This window comes from Vanessa atalanta, chromosome 3, assembly GCF_905147765.1.
Source record: "Vanessa atalanta chromosome 3, ilVanAtal1.2, whole genome shotgun sequence".
NCBI lineage: Eukaryota > Metazoa > Arthropoda > Insecta > Lepidoptera > Nymphalidae > Vanessa > Vanessa atalanta.
This window is the reverse complement of record NC_061873.1, coordinates 12,830,621-12,852,063: the sequence shown is the minus strand read 5'-3', so window position 1 is coordinate 12,852,063 and position 21,443 is coordinate 12,830,621. Positions and strand designations below refer to the sequence as shown.

Sequence of the window (21,443 nt, the reverse complement as noted above, 5' to 3'; positions counted from 1 at the left end):
CTTTATTTGAATATAAACTGGTTTATATATCACAATTTAAATTTATTTAATATGATTATTATATTCACGCGGTATTTTTAATAAATAAATTAATTATTGTAATTTTTTTTTATCCTGAAACGTAGTTAATTTATTTCATTGCGTCTGTTATTTGAGATAACTATAATATATAGTCAAGTGAAAGCAACTTCGTTTCAACCAGGTGTCCGAAGACAACGATATTTTATATATTTTTGTCAAAAAAAAAAATGTACACTTATAGTTTGTGGAACAATGTGACATAATTCTCATTTATTATTAGTATTTTATCAGACGGCCGTCTCGCGGCGAACTGCACGTTTGACAAATGATCGCAATGTCATTGCCACCCACAAGAAGCGTAATGAGATAAAAACATTACAAGATAATATAATTAGTTTTACAAAATAAAACATTTTATTTCTAATTCATAGAAGAAAACTCATCACACATCGTTTCAAGTCTACGAAGATGTCATCGTAGGGTCCAATGAATATTTGTATTTGAATATGGTGTTGCCATCAATAATATTAAATTTTAAATTGTAATGTTATGTGGCATTAAGAACATGCAGGTATATCAGAATAAAGTTAATCCAAATTATAGAAAAAAATTGTAGTTACAATTATCAAAAAAAATAAATAACTAAATTTTTTCATATGTTAGTAATTGAGAAAACAAGATATACCTTCGGAACCGGTCGGTGATTGTTTCATAGTTAACCCTCATGTAAAATGAAACTTAAATTATAAAACAAGAGGCAGATGAAGCGCGCGTAACAATAAAGCGAAGCAACAAAAGTGAATACAAAATCAAAAACGACTGCAAATTTCTGAAATTGTGAAACGATTCAACTTTTTATGTTTAATTAACAAAGTTTAACTAATAATTTCTTCGACGTATTAGCAGATTGTTAACTAAAACACACACTGTAAATACTAGTACACAAAGTTTTATATGTAATATTTTGAAAATAGATTTAATACTATTATTATACCTTAAAATTATAAGTAGACTGAAAAAAGATTTTCAGAGATTCAGTAATTTAATTACTAAATAAGTATAAGTATTCGTAGAAAAATTACTATTAATAGTGGATATGTACGGTTACATAGAACAGAACAGAGAACTTTTGAGTTTTAAAAATTGATGAATAATTCCTCACACGTTTGTAAAACTTTAAACATTAATCCGATACAATGAGAGATATATATAAAAAAACGACTTTGATGGGTTTTTTACTAATCCTATTACCGAAATATATATTTGTTTTAATCATAAAATGATAAATTTTCGGGAACTTACTTTAAAAAAAATCGTAAACACATCAACATAAAAAAAAACTTTACTTTATTGGGTCAACACGTATAAAAATGTAAATAAACTTCATCCAAGTAACGTTTACAAGCATTTTTTTTTTCATGCTTCCGCTTGCCTACCCACCCACAGCTCAAAAAAAAAACTTAATCTCTCCGCATTTCATGTCCACGCATTTCGTATCTGTGTAAATTTATTTTTGTAAGCGGGAAGTAAGATAAACATCGAGGTCTTAAGTTAATGTAAGACGCATTGAATAAACTTCAGCCGTTGTACAGTTGTGTTCAAATTCAACATTACAAATAGCAGTTATCCGTGCCGCTATATTTAGACATGCTTTCGATTTCTATTAGTTAAGTTTTACTTTTAAGGCCACTCACTTTTTGTTGATTCTATTCGTAATTACTTAAATTGTTAACTTTGTGAAAACTACTTAATAATCATACACTTTTTTGCAATTAAAATAAAAATTAAAAATATAACTAAAATGTTATTTGTTTCTAATTTTTTTTTTATATAATCTGTCAAGTATTTTGACAGAATAATTTACGCGCCTTTTTATTTGTTAAAAAATGTCGATAGATAATTTATTTTCTAATTATCTGTTGAAATAATGAATTTTAATATTATATGACTTTCAAATAAAGAATACTTTGTAATTTTAAGATTTACAGTACGCTTAACTTTCACTGTGTTAAACACGACATTAGTTTATCGTAAAATATATGTATATTACGTGGGTCGGATATGTTTCAAATAATGATTTATGATTAGTATTAATGAAAGCATTACAAATATAGAATTATTATTAATATAATCATATGTTAAACGTCAGTGATGTGCGTCGTAATGAATGGGTACCACGCGATACTGTTATCTCTCATCACATGCGCGCGACCTTCCTGATCCATAAGCGATTGCAATCTTTGACTATTTTCGTTTGAACGATTTTATTCATCGCATGTGTACCTTAACCTTGTTGTTTGAATAGAAATAATCTTATAGTGTCAGTTAAGTAACACATCATATTTATTAAGGTTTTTAGTTTTTCAGTAATTTAAAAGATTTATATTTTTATAATATAATCTTATATTTTTTTAAATTCTATACGTGAGAGAGGAAGCAGAATTTTTAATACCTTTTAGTTTATTTATTAGTTAATTTTATAGAATTACACTAAAGGACCCGATTGCATTGAGGTATTTTTAAAAATACCTAGAAAGCAAAATCAATTTCCTTTAAGGGTATCGGATCATCGACTAACCGTGTTAAAGGCAGGTGCCAGATGCCGCTACATTAGTCATAATTGATTTCATTGCGCATGTAATAACTTTGCGTAAGCACTTTTTTATTGGTTTTTATTTGTTTGTTCAAATGCGATAGTATCGAGGAAACCTGTGACTTTTAACTTATTCTGAGCTCTTTATTGTCAAAAGTTAAATATATGGCGCGTTAATAAAAAAAATGACATTCAATTTTTATGATGCGCGCGCACAGGCTGACATTAAAACTACATTATGAAGTTACTCGCTCAACTTATTTGTATGAAATTAAAAATTATCTCCCCCTGAGAGACGAAAGGGCTAAGGCTTATTCGGGTTGGAGTGTTAGAGTTGGTGGATTTGATGTAATATTAGCAAACAATATAGTCACTCAATAAAAATAAAATAACTAGAATAGACTGCGCGGGACATTAGTGGCGGGCAGTGTGTTTACTACACAATCATAAACATAAACAATTTGATTATACACTTTTGACGTATTAACAAAAAGGCGACAAACATGATTTTCATTTTTCATTTACTTTTGTTACTCAATTATGATGTTCCGCAAACTCCATCGGTATTTTTGTTTTTTTATAACATGAGAAAATTACAATAAAACTAAATAATTAGAATATTTATAGTCTTTTTTCATTTCAGAACGAAATAAAAAAAAATGTTGAGTGTAATCGTGTATAATATTCTAATTAGTTGATGACGAAAGTTAAAAAAATATGACCACACAGTGGCAACTACGACGTGTGGCGCCATGGCGTAAATAACGGGATATCCGTCACTGACATAGTTTCGAGCGATAACGACAGATAACACGGTAAAGCAATTATGAGGGTGTTGCCAGGATGTTAATGTAATTTCAGTTAATAATAGCTTCATCATACCAAAACAATAAATAAATTGAGACATTACTTATCCCTCTGAACAGAGATGGTTGAATACGAGACTAGTAACATAAATAAGTAATAGGTTATTGTCATTTCCATATATCTCTGACTAGCTAGAAAGGACCTCCGTCTGTTGTCTTCTACAAACATTTCCATTTTTGTTGATACAAGGCCTCAGATAACTATACTATTTCTATTAATAAAAGATAAGCAGAAAAGATGCAATAAGCATTGGTAATATACTCTATAGTCTTCCAACAAAGGAAGACTCTCAAGATATTAAATTCGCTTTCGAAAAAAAAAAAAAATTTAAATATAAACCTAATGTGTATCTTTTGTAAACAAACTTTGAAATGTTTAACAAAACAGTTTGATGATAACCTATTCTTTTTTAAGTGACCTTTGGAGGTCAAAGATCTGATGAATTATGTTATTTAATCTTTACAATGTTGTATTTAATTTCATGACTTCTTTATTTGAATTTATTCTAAACATTCCAAATTTAAATTTGGTAATTACAAGAATATCATATTATTGTATCTATGACCTATTACTCGTTGTTTCATTTAAATTGTAATTTAACTTTCTTTTGTTGCAAACTAATTTATTAACAACATACATAGCAAAGATTACTATTATTAGTATCTGTAATCAGATGTTAAAAGAGATTGAAACAATGTTGCAATACTAATAACATATTGTGCACATGTTCATTGCCTATTGTACATGTCTAGATAATTAAAAAAAAACTATATTCAAATAGCCTTTCTTAATCTAACTTTCACTGTCTACTCACCCATCTGTAGTCACTGAGTTCACAGACAGAGCCTCGGGGAATGTCATCTGGTGATGGGGTTCCTCTGTCTCTTTCTTCTCTGGTATTTCTTGGATATCCTGAGGGAAATCAGGAGGTTCAATTGACTCTCCCTCTTCCATGTTTGAAGATTTCTGAGAAACATTGTGGAGGCCAGACAGGTCGTGGTTAGTATTACCATCCTCAGTTTGAAGAGCTTCAGATACCACCAATATGAAAAGAGCACAACTGGAATAGAAACAATACTATTATTATCACAAAACTACAACTGTTATAAGAAAAAAGTGTTACTTTAACTACCTGGAAAGCACTGAAATTGTCAGTAAAGACGTGTAAATTATATACAGCCCACCCTTCATCGTAATATTAGTGAAAAATCCACAGTCCAGTTCATTTTGTGCGTAAAATTAAAACATATTCACAGCGTTTGTAAACGAGTATTATAAATTCACAAGTAACTAAAACCACTCTTATAACGCACACATGCAATTCATATTTATCAATTTATTTGTAATGCAAAAAAAACAGCTGTAAACTCGAGACATTAAAAATTTGCGACAAGAAAAGAGCCCACGAACATTTTCATTGAATCTATTAAATTTGACAGTTACGAAATTCCAAGTATTTTACGGTTGAATGATCAATGTCTCGCATTCAGTCATTGGGTAAAATCAGCAAAAATAATCGATTATTTTGTTTTCACCAATCGAAATAAAACATTTAACACGAAAACTTTTTTATCATTGGCTATTTTTCAAATGATGGAAAACGTTTCTATTCACGCAGGTATATTTTTTAAATTTTTCAAGAAAATAGTAATCCTATAGTTTATTCTGAAAATTTACGTTTACATTACATACCGCTCGACTATTAACAAGTATATTTATAAGACCTTAGGTTATAGAACTAAAGGAAACAAAAGATGCATATAATTTAAAGAAAATATGTAAAACTAACTAACAGATAAGTCACCTAATATCAAAACATCATAAATTATGTTGTACAAACTTTAGTACCATTTAGTACCAGTAGAGGTAGTTCTTTTTTCTTATCTGTATTTATAACTGCCAAAGCTATCAGCTAGTTGCCGCATCGACATCAACAGTCAGTTGGAGAATTTTGTACTGATTAAGATTAAAACGTTAAAAATGGAGGCACTATATGCAATTCCTTTTACTGTTCTTGAAATACCAAACATCAAAATCAAAAAACCATCATGGTTGCAGCCTCCTTCAGCAATGACAACGTTTTCTTTAGTGTTATTCTCATATTTCTTAGTGACTGGAGGTTAGTAGATTCTAATAGTCAGTTATCTGAATTTATAAGTAGAATCCAATAAGTAATCTTTTTTTTTTGTTATAGGTATCATATATGATGTTATTGTTGAGCCACCGAGTGTTGGGTCTACAACCGATGAACATGGTCACAGTAGGCCAGTCGCCTTTATGCCGAATAGAGTAAACGGTCAATACATCATGGAAGGACTGGCTTCTAGCTTCTTGTTTTCATTGGGAGGACTTGGTTTCATCATACTCGATCGCACGCACAATCCTACCACACCTAAATTAAATAGAATCTTGTTAATATCTGTAGCATTTTTGTGTATACTAGTGTCATTCTTTACGACCTGGATATTCATGAGAATGAAGCTACCAGGCTACTTGCAAAACTAATCCCTTATAATATATTTGTTTATGACTAAGTTTAAAATATATTTTTACACTGATCAAAAGTTTTATTTACTTAATGCATTTAATATAATTGGTAAGTAATAGTAATACTACTAATGTTTTTCAAATTGTGTATTTTATTACAATTAAATGAAAATCATATCTTACAAGTTTTTTTTTTTAATTAATATAAAATAATAAAAATTATAATGACAATGAATATTTGTAATTTAATCCTACCAAAAGAGTAGAGCAAAAAAAACCACCTTAAATAATGAATTGGTTTAATATTATTGGTCGGGATCTTGAATTCATAAACTGTTATTTATTATGGATGTACAAAATATTTCATTTTAAATATCAGTGGATATGTTTTTGGAACTTTGAAAGTAGATTTAAATTAAATATAAAGAGTGAAGTCGAATTGTCTTGTAATATATCTAAAAGTGTTTCGAACAAGAAATGTGGGTGCTTGTATATGTATAGGGGATATCATCACATGGAATATTATGTAACTTTAAGAACTATTTATCTTTTTCAATTGAGATGTAAACAGGCAATGTGTACTTTATAAACACAATATCAGATTTTTGATTCTTTGACCAAAATCAATCAAACATTTTGTATATTTGAATGTTGGTTGAAGTAGGTATTTGCTATTTATGTATAAAAAATATACAGAATAATTTTATTCAAAAGATTGATTCTAATAAATGTTTGAATGAAATGAACAAGATATTGTTTTAAAAATTTATTAATTATATAAAAACTAAATAAATTAAAATCTTATTAAATATTTGGCAGTTTTGATCAAGTACAATAACTTGTAATAAATAATTTTAAATACATCACAACACAAATATTGAGAAGATCATAAACATTTATATATTTATCTAAAAGAAATAATTAAACTAAGGAAGACATCACAATGTTGTTGAGAACATTAATTTCTTTAAATATTTGAATAAATTTAATCTAATTTTCGAAGGTGAGAGATACATTGTTGATTATTATATATGCTTCTACTAAATATCAAATATAATAATATCAAAATTGATTGGAGCTTCTTCACAGTCTTATCCTGAAAGAGCTGAAAACAGTCATTTTCATTAGAGACAAACTATACCATACAATAACTTGCAAATAATTAAAAACTGTCATATATATATATATATATATCTATTATTTAAGAATATTAAAATATAAATCACTTAATTTATATGCTTAAGTGTGTGGTCCAGACAATCTCTGTCAAAAATTAATCTGATAGTTTCAGTGGCTTAATAGTGATGAGTAACACACATACACATTGGCATTTAAAATATTAGTATGTATGTCTAAATTAGTCAAGACTGCCTCGATCTAATGGTCTGTGATTCCAAATTCCTGGCTTCCAACCCCAGGTCAGATCAATGAAAATATTAGTATTGGGATTTCTGTCAAAAAATTCTCAGTACCTAACAACCCTGAGCTAGGAAGATAGAAGGGTGTACACTGCCTTGCTTGTGTCGGATTGCCCGTTCTTGCATAGTAGCAAGGGAAATTACCTCTGAGATAGGACACCATGGCCATAATCTGTAATGATGACATCATCATCATAAATAAGTAAAATCATGAGATTAATTAATGTTCTTTACTTACTGGCAAAAATCTGAGCTTTTATCAATGATATGTTCAAACTCTGCAAATGACAATGCACCATCATCATCAAGATCCGCTTCTTCTAGAACATTTTGTACTAACTGTTGTATCTCAGAATCACTGAGCTTCAGTTCGGGTCCACACAAGCGTTCTATCACTTCCCTAAGGTCTGAGACCCCTATCATATCATCACCATCAAAATCTAAAAAGATAAATTATTGCTTGTAAAAGAGCATTTGTAATACATATCAAAGTTGAGTGATCAGTCTTAATAAATGAAATGTTGTAGAAAATGCTGTCAAGTAACGTTTCTATATACTCACTCATTTATTCATTGAAATCAAATTGATTTAAGACATCATATTTTTAATTAATTTTTTTTAGAACTATCCATGTATTGTGTTATTCACTTACCAAATATTCTAAAGGCATGTTCAGCTTTGACAGCCTTTGGTGCATTGTCACTGAAAACAGACATCATGTCGAGGAAATCCTCAAATGTACAGTCTCCATCATTGCTGGAGCTAAAGACCTTGCAGATCCTGTCTCTAAACGGATTCACTCTTAACTCTGGATATTGTAAGATTTTTGCCATTGGCAGTTTAGCATTCTTGTTGTGCCCTACTTTTTCTGGGGCCAAGGCTTTGAACTTCTGATGGGCGCTAAAAATAAATATATTTTACAGTTTTCAAAGATTTGAAAAATGAATAAATGAATACCAGTATATAATAATAATAAAATTCATTTTCACTGTAATGAATTAATAAATTAATTGATAATAACTTACTAAAGCACTTCTTTCTTGGTGAAATATGTCAGGTCCTGAAAAACATTTCGCAGAATATTAGTCATTTTTAATTGTTTATACCTAATAAATAGAATAAAAAGAGTAATCGAATGTTTGACTTACTTCATAATCCTGCAGTTCTTCTTCAGTGAATTGACTTTTGCCTTGACCCATATCCAATATGTTTACTTTTTAATACTTATTCTTATACAATTTAACTTAAACAATCTGATTTCTAGACATAAACACACCTTAGACGCGCGTTTGTTTGATTTTGGTATGATATTAGATATGTCACTGCGATGTGTCAAATATTATCTGTCGACTGTAACTGTCAATTTGATGTTCCGTTCTAGGCTAGCTATGGGTTTTTATTCGAGCATTACAAAATCTGAATTAAATAAGGAAATACATATCTAAGATTAAGTTTGAACTAAATCTAGAAACTTTCGATTTTTATATAACTTTTGACTGTTGTAAAGTTTAATATTTACTTACTGGACATGCGGCTTTGCCCGCGCGAAATGTAAATGTATACAACTTTACCTATAGCACACAATATATTTTTTAACTTTTTTTATGATGCTGAAACTAAAGTTATTGAGTTCCAGTTTTTGAGCTAAAAAATTAAAAGAAAAAATACTTTCCCTCTCATATTAGATCTTCAAATCCTTTTGCTTTTGTTGTGGTAAAAACATAAAGAACTAATGGTCGTATTTCAAAGCATATGTGGCAAAATACTACAGGTACATATAACCGGTAAGCCTTCATAGAATACGGAAATTTAACAAGCAGGAAAGTTTATTCACGTACACTATAACATGTGCCCACAGGCGATAAGTTAGTCAGTTCCTAAATTGGCAACTGTCTAAAGAGAATATAAGAATGCTTCTTTGTGAAAAAGCAAAATGTAAAGTACATGATTATCTATATTCTCCATGCGCCTTGGAGTATATAGATATAATAATAATTATTTTCAGATTTATTCAGAATAAGAAATATAATAATATTATATTTATATTGTACGGGTTTTAAAAGCAAGAACGGGGCAAGAACAAAATTTGTTGTAGACGAAATAAGAAGGTCGATTTTATGGGTCATAAATTTTATAAATAAATAAATAAAACACAATCTGTCATCAGAAACATTGATTATAAATTGTTTTATTTTTAATTTACTAATGAAGAAATTTAATTTACTACATTAAAAGTAAGTTCGTCAGTATCTGAAAAAAAAAAACAGATTATAAACATCGATATTTGTATACAAAGTCAGTCGTTTTTATATAAAATATTTGTGACATACTATTTTGTATTCTTGAAGCAAATATTGATCCTCTTTTGTACGGTCCATCGGGTATTAATTCACAAAGAGCCGGGTGTTTGTCTTGGCACGCTGTAGTTTTCCACATGCGATTCCGCGTCAGCAGAACACAAGTAATGTTTGATTTTCTCTTAGGATGACCAGGGGCCCAGGCGCGATATGTAATACATTCTAAAGCATCACCTGTATTGAAATGAATACATTTTTATATATTTATTTATAAATAAAGTAAGATCAATAGCAGGGCAAGACCAAAACTTTATTTGGGAAAGTTAATTTTTGCGAGGTCACCATCATCAAAAATATCCATGTCGCTGTCAGATTATTTTTTATTTTTAAGCACACTAATAGAACAGAAACACCTAAGATTGACATAAAAAATAAACATTGTAAAATAAGATAGCCCGTGAAGTGGTCTATATCGACCGACTTGACACTTGTTTGGCGGTATAGCGGGAAACTTCAATATGTCACCCGATTCGGCTGCATCATAAAAAAATCACTGTCATCTTTTTTATACCCGCCAAAACAAGTATAACGTCAAAAATCAATATTTATTTTGATATCTATTTTATTCAAGTAGGCAATTACAATCACTTTTGATTCGGCAATTCACAAGGTTAAAGTAATAAAACCAGACATGCAGCGATATTAATTCGATATGTAATAATAGTTTTTTTTCCAACATTTTTAGCCCTTGATATTAATATTGAGAATGACGTTCTGCTGATCGTTGTCAGAAACTATGCAAGCGTTATTATGGATAATGTTATCGTGACCGACTTCGGCTACGTCGGCCAATCGGGAGAGAGACAAGTAGGACGTGTTATAGTGCACAAGTGTGTGCACCAACACAGGTTCACTCTCATAATCCAATGGGACGGCAAATAGAACACTATCGGAAAGAGTTCAGGCGCTAGACCAACGGCTTTACATGATTTTCGAACGGAAGTATACACGCTACCAACTTTAGAAGACTCAACAACTTGAGATTTTATTGGTAGAAAAACCCATTTAAGAAAAACATTTAATCGGCCCAACCTGAGGTTTGAACCCAGAAGCCTGGGATCTGCGGCTTTATATATAGCCACTAGATCAAAGAGATGTTATCATATTATACTATTTTATATATACATAAAATATACATATAATAAAATGGGAGTGTCTGTTTGTAATATAACCGTATGTATTAAACCGCTTTTTTACTAAATGTATACACGGTACATATACAAAAAATTATATTTTTTAAAATTTTTATCCGTCTGTCTGTTTTTCATTTATATTTTTTTCTTACCATTAATTTTGTAAAATCTACCATCCGTGTCCCTTTCCATTCCAACATAAGCAGAATCGACACTTGCAGTAGCAAGCACTTGTGCAAGCACCTCAGTTCTCTGTTCGCTGGTCACGTCAGCGAGCACCGCACTTATATTCTGACACTGCGCCTGCGCTTGGGTGTAGTTAAACTTTTTTGGCAAAAGCTGGAACATTCCTGTTGCTGGCACACAGGTTGACATCGCATTGGCTAAAGAGTATAAATTTTTTTTCAATCATATACCTACTTAACTTATATAAAATACACTATATCTCGACTGTCAGTATCATACTTACGTAATGGTTTCGCATAAATGCTATAATAGTCATATCTTGTGTCATTGCTCAATGATAAACCGCCAGCCGCCTCAGCACATTTCAGTACTTCACAGGAATATTCCAAAAGTTCACCACTTTCAAAGTATTCTTGAGGGCTAAAGTTAATAGCTAGGGCTCTCTTCTCAATGCCGAGTCGTTTACAACTCGTGAGTGAAGTGAAGTTTGCCTTGGCCGCAATACCAAGCTTGGACCGATGACATTTCTCGATCAAATGATATTTTGGGACAGCAGCCGGTGATTCCTTGGAACATTCCCTGATTGCAAATACTTTGATAAAAAAGGATGTAATGATTAGGACGGTATAGTACATTACTTTACAACGCAGCGAACCCTGCAAAGGTGATCTTATAATACACGGATGTGCAAAAATATGCTTGTTACTCTAATAGTTATTTTAATATTCTAATAGTCCGATGGAACAGCAATCCGATTTGATCGGAGAGAGATCAGACAAAAAACATTTTTATTAGATTTCCGAGGAATGAGTGCTTAGTACTGCCAACTACTGAGAATTCCTCGATAAAATAGCTACCCAGTAACGTTCATTAGAAGTCGAAATAATATGATCGTATTATTTCCGAGTTAATGCAATCATGGAAACGGACTGTCAGATGTCACCGTGTAGGCAATCCTAACAATGTCGTAGTTGTTATTGTTACAGTTAACGATGATTGGTTATTATTTTCCGAATGTAGCCTATTTAGCTGTCGACTACGTTATTATCAGATATAAAAGAATTATGTTGTAATAATAACTATTGAAGTTCATTGATGTAGATTTTTTTTTAAATAATTAGAAAAACGTTAAAATATCTCTGTTATTATATACCCTACTAGCGTCCCGCCCCGGTTTAACACGGGTGCAGTTTTTTAATAAAGAAAATGATATGATATCAATATAATTTATAATCAAGAATTTGATAATCAAGATTTGGATCATTACTTCCGGAGGTTACAAAAAACAAACAAGATTTTCCTCTTCAGAATATTAGTATAGAAAACTTAAACGTAAGTAAATAAATGAAGACTTATACTTATTATATTATGAAAAAATAGATAAATTAATGAAAATCTATTGTAGTAGGTGCTTGACGTAAAATTGTTCAGATTAATTAAATACTACCTTTTTTAAAAATCAGTAAACATTGACTGGAACCAAATCTAGTTAGAAAATAATTTCGAAAACCGTCAATAATCTAGACGGTAATTTTCAAACATTTGTCAATTATTTGGAAATGTCACTTTATTCCCGAAACTTTGTGAAAATAATTATTACATAAATATACAGTTTAGTTAGTATATATTTATAAAAAAAATGGGATGTTTTTACTCCAGACGCATAGACGAGGTGAGATTACTTTTTTATTATTTTCCAACTAATTTCTGACCATTGCAAAGCAAAGACTGCGAATTCGAAAGAAAAAAAGTCTTATAAAACGAAACCAAACTAAGCGCAGTGTTAAAAAACTTGTATTCTTTTGGGAGAATGTTGGAGTACCTAACTACATTCAGCAAACTATATTTGTTTTGCAGGAAGATGTCATATACGATATGACACCGATACGGCATTTACCAGTGATCTTCGTAAACGGGGTGCCCGGTGCCGGTAATCAGACTGTCGCACAAACTATTTCGAACATAACTGGTTATACGATGATAAGGCCAGGGGAATTAGTGAGAATGGAAGCGGAGAAGGATACTGCCAGGGGACGCTTAATTGCGGACAAGTTACAGGCTCAAGAAGATATTCCTGAGGTGAGAAACGAATATTTAATTGAATTAATGTAGCAAGTAACAGATAAAATATATGTATACAATGGACAAACTAAAAAACAATGTTGCTATGTGATTGTAGTGTAGTAGATTGATCGGTGTATACTACGGTTCAATGAGACATGTTATCGAATTTTATCATAAGGCATAAATAATATATATTATAGGCACATTTAAAACGTAAGTTTTAAAATTTAATTTAACCTTCTCTACTTTTGAAGTGTATAAAAAGATACACTCAAATGGCAGTCGCGTAGCATGAGGGGGGCGGAAGGTGCGGTCCGCACCGGGCACACTTTGCCGGGGGCGGTGCTGCGGAGGTTTAACTTTTTTTAAAGAAATTATATTTTTTGCCTCACACGCTTAATACTTAATTTTCAAAATAAAGTTTCACTTGCTCTCACCTAAATAAATCAAGTGAGTTCAAACTCGATAAGAAATTAACGAAAACGTCAATTTACATGCGTAAATCTGTCAAAAGTGTTACTCGTACTACCAAAATGTCGAAAACCGCCTGTTATTTCGACTTCAAATTCGATAACGATTGCAAAAACATGAGGGCGGCAAATTTGTAATCTGCACCGGGTGCTAGTGACCTATGCTACGTCACTGTCAATAAGTATGAAATAATTAGTACGTAATTTCCGCTAAAAACGGCAGACATATAATAAAAGGTTTATAGTTTATATGTTGTTACTTGGTGAGCTCTGTACAAGTTCGACTGGGTACCTGCCCACCACTGGCAACACCTGGTACGTACGAACCACTCGGTATATATTATACCGCCAAGCAGTAATACTTAGTATAGTTGTGTTCTGGTTTGAAAGGCGAGTGAACCTGTGTTACTACAGGCACACGGTACATAACATCTTATAACCCAAGGTTGATGGCGAATTGGTGATATGAGAAATGATTAATAATTCTTTAAGTATTTAGGCCACCATGACACCATCAGGTGGCCCATTGGCCAGTTTGCCTACCTATATGACGCTCGGCAGAAGTCATAACTTGAACTTATCTAAGTTGAACAATTTAATATTTAAATTTTACTTTGCCGCAATCAGTAGTTCCATTTGTCAAAAATTGACTGGAGCCGTAACGCGTTACGTTACGAAACAGTTGACCCTCCCATAAGAAGTTATCACTTCAACATCTATAGTTACAATTTGTTCTTATTAAATATATCGATAGACAGTGTTACTCCCTCTAAGTAGATACACTTGTTACCCAGTACACTACCCTAGTCTTATCTATTAAATTCTACTACAATCCTTAATACCATTAATATAATACTCAAAATAGCTATAAAGTTCGATATATAGTTTATACTGACTTGTAGGATTACCACCAACACTATGCAGAACTGTCTCGGTATAGCAATACTGCAATATTCTAGACACAAGAAACATAACATCTTACTTCCCAGAATTTTTAGTTTTATGTAACCACTTACTAGATGGTCCATATTTCTGGTCTGCTTATCACTGCATAGTATAAAACAAAGTCGCTTCGTGCTGTCTGTCCCTATGTATGCTTATCCTCCTCTTATCCTAATTTGTAATGATAGATTGATTCAAGAGGAAGGTTTATATGTATGACATATGCATTATATTGTTGAGGAATACTGATAATTTTTGAGGTGTCTAAAGTGATGTCGTAAATAAACACATTTTTTTGCGGCGGGTCGCTATTCAGTTATAAATTAATATAAAATAAACTATTCTACCTTTTGTTTATATGTATTTGATAATGAACACGAGCTCTCTGTTTTGTAATGTTTTAATTTTTGTAGCAAGTAACGGTTGACATAATCAAAGAAACGATGCTAATGAACCAAGATGCGAAAGGTTTCATATTGGTTGGTTTCCCGAAGAACCACAGGATGTCGAACATATTCAATCGGCAAGTAAAGTGGCCTGAGAAGGTCGTTGCTCTGGAGGTCGACAATGAGGTATTATGATTTAACAGCTTTTCTTTGCGACTTAAATATCGTGGTCATAAATATATATATATTTTTCAAATTACTGAAGAAATTGCTCATGAAAATACTGACCAGATTGAAATAGCGTCTCTGGTATCATTATTTTATGTAAATTCGGGCTACTTAAGAGCATTCCCATTGCAACAGAAATCAGACGGAAATTTCACCGACTTAATTCGAACTAGCTTGATTCAATAAACCCCTTAAGTTGATCCTGTGGCTATAATACAGCAATGACACTGTCCTACGTTTTTGATGAAAATATTAATAGGATAATACGTTTAAAATTACAGTTCAGTTTATTCACAATGGCGCGCCTATAGGTTAAATTATCGACATTTATTAACAAATTTGTATTTCTTCTTGCTTTCTTTATATAAGTCATTTCACGCACAACACGAGCGTCGCTCACTCTGCTAATGTACGCCGATAATAATTGAACGTGGAGGGGCGTGCGTTCGTGTGAACATCAATACTACAGTCATACAATTTTGTGCCTTAATAGTAATGTTAAAAAATATAAAATGTACTTTAAAATTTCATATATTATGGTAAGTACCAATTGTCTAAGACAGTACTTTTCTTTACCAGGTGGCAGCAACGAGGTTACAAAACAAACTATCAGAGCTCGGCCGGCCAGAGGCTGAGATCAACTCAGCGAGACAGATCGTAAAGGAGGCTGCGCATAAAGTAAAAAATGTCCATAAGCGATTTGGTGGCCACGTTGTTACGGTATATATTAATTTTTAATTGTTTAAAAACGTCCCTTACTTAACTTACAAAGAAAATGGAAGTATATTTTTATGTGGTCTGATTTCTTACGAATGTTAGGTATAATGGTTCATTGACCTTCTTTATTTTATTTGATGATTCCTGCCAGAGTTAAAAGTTCACTTCAGTATTGTTTATAATTTCGTTAGCTTGTGTATTGACTACAAAGTGAAATAAACTTAACCATTTCCAGGTAATGTTTGTTTTCTTGATCCGATAAAACTTATTATAGTTTCTTCCACGTTAAAAGGCGCGAAGTGCGTCGATTGTATATAGTATTAAGAAATGGTTGTTAATCTGTGACGATATTTGTACCCTCTTCTATAAATATGTCATAAACAAAAAAAAAATTTGCATCTCGTACGAAATTCATGTAATAAATATATACTTTTTTTGGTTGAATGGTTGTTTCCAAAGTGTCAGCCATAAGCGTTTCTTTTCATTCAGGTAACGTTCTTATAATAAGAATTCTTCACAGTTGGATAGCAGCGGAAACCCGAAAATCCTGGCTTCCACCTTAAAAGAGATATTATCGGACACAATCGAAAAGTGTAGAAAACGAGAATCACAACTACCGAGTGCTGCGTCAGCTCCTACAGTTGCCCCCAAGTCCCCAACACCCAAGGCGCCCATAGTCACTTCACCAATAGAGAATACACCAATTCTTCAATCTGAAATCACAGATGAAGCAACATGATTTTTTTAGTATAATGTTAATTGTGATGTATTTTAAATTTTCTTATAATAAATGTTACTTTTTTGTAGAATTTGTTTTTCTTAGGTCATTTATATGTCAGTTAATGATAAAAATGGAACTATAAAGATACGATTACACGAAAGTATAAATATTTAAACCCCTCAAAAATTAATGGTAACATTTAACTATTAAAATAATGTTACTATTTAAAAGAAAAATAAAAATATGGTAAAATATTTAATATTAATTCCACAGTTAAAGAAAAACAAAATAGATATCATTAATAATGTGGTTGCAGCTGAATTGTTTAACTCCTTTGTCCGATTATTATGACGTAAGGATTTACGTACTGGCTGTAATGAATTCCTTTTTTTCCAAATTTCAAATAATCAAAAAACGCCTCACCGTGACAAGCGACATACGTCGTTGTCAATTGTCACAAAAACGCATCGATTTTCAAAACAAAAAAGCGGTTAGTGCATTTAGAACTGCCACAGGAATCGGGTCATCAACGTCGAATTTCCGGATTCTACGATTGACCTGAAAGAAATCGCCACGCTGGGTAAATCAGTCATAAAAGTAATGAAGATCAAATTGCGTTAGTATTTTAATCAATTAAATAACGTTATTTTTATATAAATTATAATATTTATTTAATAGGTGTATTTATAATTGCATACAAGACATTAAAATGTTTCAATGATATGATATTGTTACATACATTCGTACTAATTACCATAATAAAGAACAATTTAAAGGCTTGTTTGATATTTATTTCTTGAACTTTCATGTCTTTACATAATTTATCGAATAAATGTGAAAATATTATCTTGTTTCATAATTCCAGAAATAAAAAGAAGTTTACATATTTTACGTGTTTAACAGCTTCTAACTGTAAAGTTAATGTTTACTACGAATTACTAATATAATATACATATATTATATTCTTAGTAACTCTATATAAGGTATTCTAGAAAGAAGTCAATGTACTAACTGAAACTTTTCCACAGACTATAAATAAAGTAGTAGCTTTATTCATGATTAAAATTTCGTAACGGTAAATTAACATAGTGTAGCAGACACATTAAGTAAACGTGGGAGAAGTCGCGTAAACGGTCACATTAAATGGAAATTATCTACATTATACTAGAAATAAAAACTCTTTATAGCGAGAGACCGTTTTCCATCAACGTCTTCAACAGAAGACAACGAGAGTGGCAATGACTGGGAGCCCGAGGTGCGGCCGATGATGCAGCCTCGCTTTCCTCCGCCGCAGGCTATAATCGTTGGCTCCGTGCGCAAGCGACGCGGCAACCTACCCAAGAATTCTGTGAGGATTCTCAAGAGGTGGCTCTACGACCACAGATACAATGCTTACCCGAGTGACGCTGAGAAACTAGCGTTGAGTCAGGAAGCGAATCTGACAGTTTTACAGGTAACGGCATGTATAAGATGCTTACGTTCAAATTAGAGAAAACAAAAAAAACTTCCTTTGACTTCTTTTTACCTTTTTACTTATTCGATGCTCAATTTGCTGATAATATTAGAACGAGTTTCAGTCTCACTTTATCTTGGTATGTAGTATTAGTTATCCTATCGCTAAACATTGGTCGATTTCTCTATTGCAGTCCAATAGGTTTGTTAACCAAAATATATTTAAAGTGAAATAGTATTGATTAAGTAGAGTTAACTAAAACACCAACGAGTAGCCTATTAATATATTTCGTTATAACGCATCACTAAAAAATGTTAGGTTTGCAATTGGTTTATCAACGCTCGGCGGCGGATTTTACCGGAGATGATACGACGAGAAGGTCACGATCCACTTCAGTACACAATATCACGTCGTGGTCGAAAACAGCCTGGGCTCGGCGTGGGCGTTGGTATGGGGGTTGGGCCAATGGTTGGGTTAGCATCAGCATCAACGTCGGGAATGGGCATGATACCGAACAACGTGACTGTAGCTGGATGGGAGGGAGTGGAGGTACAGGTACGAAACGAAGAGAAAATTTTGTTTTACTAAGAAATAATAATTTACAGATATATAATCTCGACCACATCGATCTCTGATGAACTCATAATCTATACACACTTGGCACAGTTAAAATATTTATCTGTATTATGAAATAGAAGGTCGATATTGAATTTGTAGCTATCTTTTTAAAATGTCTTAAATTTATTTATTTCTGTTTGGAATCATACTTATACATGTAAATTTATTTACATAACATAAAAGTTTAATTTCCAAGCAAATCATATGATTTATGAATTTAATTATTTTGCTAACAACAGTTTAATTTAGAAAACATACTTGCTTAAGGTCTAAAATAATTCAAATAAACCGATTTGTTTGTTGCATAAAAGTGACTTGAAACCCATTTTCCATCAGAATGTAGTCGATCACAGTCGTGGTCACGATTACGGGGACGGCTTGCTAGTGTATCAAGAGAGGGACGATCTCGGTGAAGCGGAAGAAGGCTACTCGAGTGCAATCAGTGAGGAGGAAGTCAAATACGATCCCTCGGTCTGGCAGTCGGTCATCCGTTACGGTCCCGGTGACCACGATATACATACAGACAACAGAGGGTAAGTATATATAATTATTATTGTAAAACAGACGAGCAAATAGGATTCATCTGATGGAATGGTGACGGTCGCTTCACCTTTATTGACTACAGTCAAAGCACCGTTAATTGCGTCAATACGCCGCGCTGTCTACCATGGGATCTCCATATATACGGGAGATGTTATTTCTGGGTTTTGCTATTGTGATAAAGTTTTGATGAATTCTAACGTTCTATGCCAGACGGCAAACATCACTCAATCGTTATGAGCCGGCGTGTGTAAAAATGTAGTTTCACTATGTAAAGCAACTTTACACTCTAAGGTAAGGTGTAATGAATACTTTATATTGTGCTCATAATTATATAATTAAAAGTGGCAACCACAACACACATATGTGTGTTGTGGTTGCCAGTTTTTCAGCCTGATTAGACAAACATTTTTGTTTATTTTTCTTTTAAATGTTAGAACCGAGATGGCTCCGTGGTTAGAACGCGTGCATCTTAACCGATGATTTCGGGTTCAAACTCAGGCAAGCACCACTGAATTTTTATGTGCTTAATTTGTGTTTATAATTCATCTCGTGCTCGGCGGTGAACAAAAACATCGTGAGGAAACCTGCATGTGTCTAATTTCAACGAAATTGTGCCACATGTGTATTCCACCAACCCGCATTGGAGTAGCGTGGAGGATTATGCTCCAAACCTTTTCCTCAAAGGGAGAGGAGGCCTTAGCACAGCAGTGGGAAATTTACAGGCTGCTAATGTTGTGTAAAATGTTATGTTTTTAAATGTTAAATTACATGACTCATTAATTTGAACAGATCCGTAGTGACCATGGGTACTGACGGTGGGGAAGTGGTGACAGGAGATATTGATTCCTGGCAACCACAGATGGCTCAGTTGACAGCTCGGCAGGTGAGCCCACCACCTCCCGTCGCGGTCGAATTGGAGGTCGCCACCACCGATATGTGGTGTCACACTTAGAACGTTGTAAATGCTATGAATATGTCGGGTTTTATGCCTTTGTGTAAATATCGTATTTGGGCGCAGGTTCATGTTTGTTTTGTTTGCTTTACAAGTTAAGTTGCAGTGACTGCTACTCCATGTTTCGTGTGTTCTTTACACTAAAACGTTGTTTAATGACAAATCTTTAAAGTTTACTAAAATACAAAACTTATAAATTATTTTTACATATCACACATTTAATAAGAAACCCAAATATTAAAAAAATAAAATGGGACATGCTCTTTAAGTTGGCTGTAAATTGCAGACATAGTAGATCAGACACTAATTTACGGCCTTTTATAAACAAAATTTTTAGAACAGTAATTATTTCTATTATATCCTTCGCCATTTTCATCATAAGAACTGCACTATTTTGTTTAATTGGAGTCAAGACAAAATGACAATGGACTATAAAAACAAATAGGACTAAACTTTCAGTTTAAAAGGCGACGTCGGTGTTAAAGCATAAGACGTCGAAACCGTTGTAAAGACTAATTAAGTATTTGTAAATGGTTTACGAATAAGATAATTTTAGTTATTTACCAAAAGGATGATGTTTAGTTTTTTTTTTCAAAATAAATATTTTGATAAATATTTCGCGTTTTATTCTATGAGTAGCTAAATGTTTTAACGCCGGCATCACCTGGAACCAACCTGCAATCGATTACTGTAAATATTTTTACGCCCATTGACTTTTGGTCGTCAAATATTCGGAAATTTTGGAAAACTGTTAAAGATTCTTACGTTGATATTTGCAAAGGCCTGTTTTACCGTGGCTTGTGTAAATTATCGATACTGTAAAATGGGCTTCAGGTGGTGCCGCGGGACGAGGGGGAGGATAAATTCAAGTGTCTGTATTTGTTGGTGGAGACGGCGGTGGCCGTCCGACAGCGGGAAAAAGAGCAGGAAGAAATACTACCGTTGTAGTTTACATGTAATTTATAGTTGATACTATTATTATCTGTTTCACTTTAAAGTCTCGTTGAAATATGATTGGGTTGTTTTGCGATCACCAGTATTAGTAAGTGGACGTCGAAATCTAAATAATATAAGTGTAAATGGACTGGCTAATAATAATAAGAATATTATAATGTTACTAGGTATGTACTGGTTATAGTAGTGCGTACTATGATATATTTTGCTAGATACGTTTTAACACAAACAAAAAACAATTATTTGTCGAGTCAGTTAACCAATACATTTTAAATTCTGAAAACAGTCAAAGATTCGATAAGAAAGTCTCCGAGGGTTGTTAGATTGACTGTT

The 21,443-nt window shown here is 32.4% G+C and overlaps 6 protein-coding genes across 7 annotated transcripts in view; 3 read left to right on the top strand and 3 right to left on the bottom strand.

Annotated features, from left to right (window-relative positions):
* LOC125076246 (SUN domain-containing ossification factor) overlaps positions 1 to 4,903 on the bottom strand; it is a 77,431-nt gene extending 72,528 nt beyond the window's left edge. Inside the window, exons 1-2 of the mRNA XM_047688335.1 lie at positions 4,614 to 4,903; positions 4,296 to 4,541 (exon numbers count right to left, since the gene is read on the bottom strand). Of these exons, the coding sequence (XP_047544291.1) occupies positions 4,296 to 4,541; positions 4,614 to 4,672 (305 nt within the window). The 5' untranslated portion in view covers positions 4,673 to 4,903. The remainder of the gene's footprint in view (positions 1 to 4,295; positions 4,542 to 4,613) is intronic.
* Positions 4,904 to 5,367: 464 nt separating this feature from the next.
* Positions 5,368 to 6,140, top strand: LOC125077092 (oligosaccharyltransferase complex subunit ostc-A). The gene is made up of 2 exons (XM_047688891.1): positions 5,368 to 5,600; positions 5,676 to 6,140. The coding sequence occupies exons 1-2, from the start codon at positions 5,462 to 5,464 to the stop codon at positions 5,984 to 5,986; spliced, it is 450 nt and encodes a 149-aa protein (XP_047544847.1). The 5' UTR covers positions 5,368 to 5,461; the 3' UTR covers positions 5,987 to 6,140.
* A 647-nt stretch (positions 6,141 to 6,787) lies between these two features.
* Positions 6,788 to 8,711, bottom strand: LOC125077101 (calcium and integrin-binding protein 1-like). Of its 2 annotated transcripts, XM_047688901.1 has the most exons (6): positions 8,535 to 8,711; positions 8,412 to 8,446; positions 8,039 to 8,286; positions 7,625 to 7,826; positions 7,441 to 7,558; positions 6,788 to 7,073 (listed from the first exon to the last, which is right to left on the bottom strand). In XM_047688901.1, the coding sequence occupies exons 1-5, from the start codon at positions 8,583 to 8,585 to the stop codon at positions 7,441 to 7,443; spliced, it is 654 nt and encodes a 217-aa protein (XP_047544857.1). In that variant the 5' UTR covers positions 8,586 to 8,711; the 3' UTR covers positions 6,788 to 7,073. The 2 variants fall into 2 exon arrangements, with proteins under 2 accessions (XP_047544857.1, XP_047544858.1); XM_047688902.1 differs by lacking the exon at positions 7,441 to 7,558.
* A 985-nt stretch (positions 8,712 to 9,696) lies between these two features.
* On the bottom strand, positions 9,697 to 11,697 carry LOC125076928 (the record flags this gene model as incomplete). Its single annotated transcript, XM_047688666.1, has 3 exons — positions 11,346 to 11,697; positions 11,029 to 11,259; positions 9,697 to 9,917 (listed from the first exon to the last, which is right to left on the bottom strand). Coding segments are annotated over exons 1-3 (804 nt in total), but the record flags the coding sequence as incomplete, so codon positions are not given.
* A 924-nt stretch (positions 11,698 to 12,621) lies between these two features.
* On the top strand, positions 12,622 to 16,628 carry LOC125077222 (adenylate kinase isoenzyme 1-like). Its single transcript, XM_047689093.1, has 5 exons — positions 12,622 to 12,734; positions 12,920 to 13,141; positions 14,952 to 15,110; positions 15,732 to 15,872; positions 16,390 to 16,628. Exons 1-5 carry the CDS (start codon positions 12,702 to 12,704, stop codon positions 16,606 to 16,608), a joined length of 774 nt encoding a protein of 257 aa, XP_047545049.1. The 5' UTR covers positions 12,622 to 12,701; the 3' UTR covers positions 16,609 to 16,628.
* Positions 16,629 to 17,190: 562 nt separating this feature from the next.
* Positions 17,191 to 20,330, top strand: LOC125077289 (BEL1-like homeodomain protein 7). The gene is made up of 5 exons (XM_047689197.1): positions 17,191 to 17,206; positions 17,778 to 18,043; positions 18,362 to 18,598; positions 18,998 to 19,194; positions 19,994 to 20,330. The coding sequence occupies exons 1-5, from the start codon at positions 17,191 to 17,193 to the stop codon at positions 20,154 to 20,156; spliced, it is 879 nt and encodes a 292-aa protein (XP_047545153.1). The 3' UTR covers positions 20,157 to 20,330.
* The last annotated feature ends 1,113 nt before the right edge of the window (positions 20,331 to 21,443 follow it).

Coding starts and splice junctions, on each gene's coding strand:
- LOC125077289 (XM_047689197.1), top strand. Junction 18,044..18,361: donor CGAATCTGACAGTTTTACAG/GTAACGGCATGT, acceptor AAAAAATGTTAG/GTTTGCAATTGGTTTATCAA. Junction 18,599..18,997: donor GGGAGGGAGTGGAGGTACAG/GTACGAAACGAA, acceptor ATTTTCCATCAG/AATGTAGTCGATCACAGTCG.
- LOC125077222 (XM_047689093.1), top strand. CDS start 12,702: ATGGGATGTTTTTACTCCAGACGCATAGACGAG. Junction 13,142..14,951: donor CTCAAGAAGATATTCCTGAG/GTGAGAAACGAA, acceptor TAATTTTTGTAG/CAAGTAACGGTTGACATAAT. Junction 15,111..15,731: donor CTCTGGAGGTCGACAATGAG/GTATTATGATTT, acceptor TTTCTTTACCAG/GTGGCAGCAACGAGGTTACA.
- LOC125077101 (XM_047688901.1), bottom strand. CDS start 8,585: ATGGGTCAAGGCAAAAGTCAATTCACTGAAGAAGAACTGCAGGATTAT. Junction 8,287..8,411: donor ACCAAGAAAGAAGTGCTTTA/GTAAGTTATTAT, acceptor ATTTATTTTTAG/CGCCCATCAGAAGTTCAAAG. Junction 7,559..7,624: donor AAAAGCTCAGATTTTTGCCA/GTAAGTAAAGAA, acceptor TCATCATTACAG/ATTATGGCCATGGTGTCCTA.
- LOC125077092 (XM_047688891.1), top strand. CDS start 5,462: ATGGAGGCACTATATGCAATTCCTTTTACTGTTCTTGAAATACCAAAC. Junction 5,601..5,675: donor ATATTTCTTAGTGACTGGAG/GTTAGTAGATTC, acceptor TTTTTGTTATAG/GTATCATATATGATGTTATT.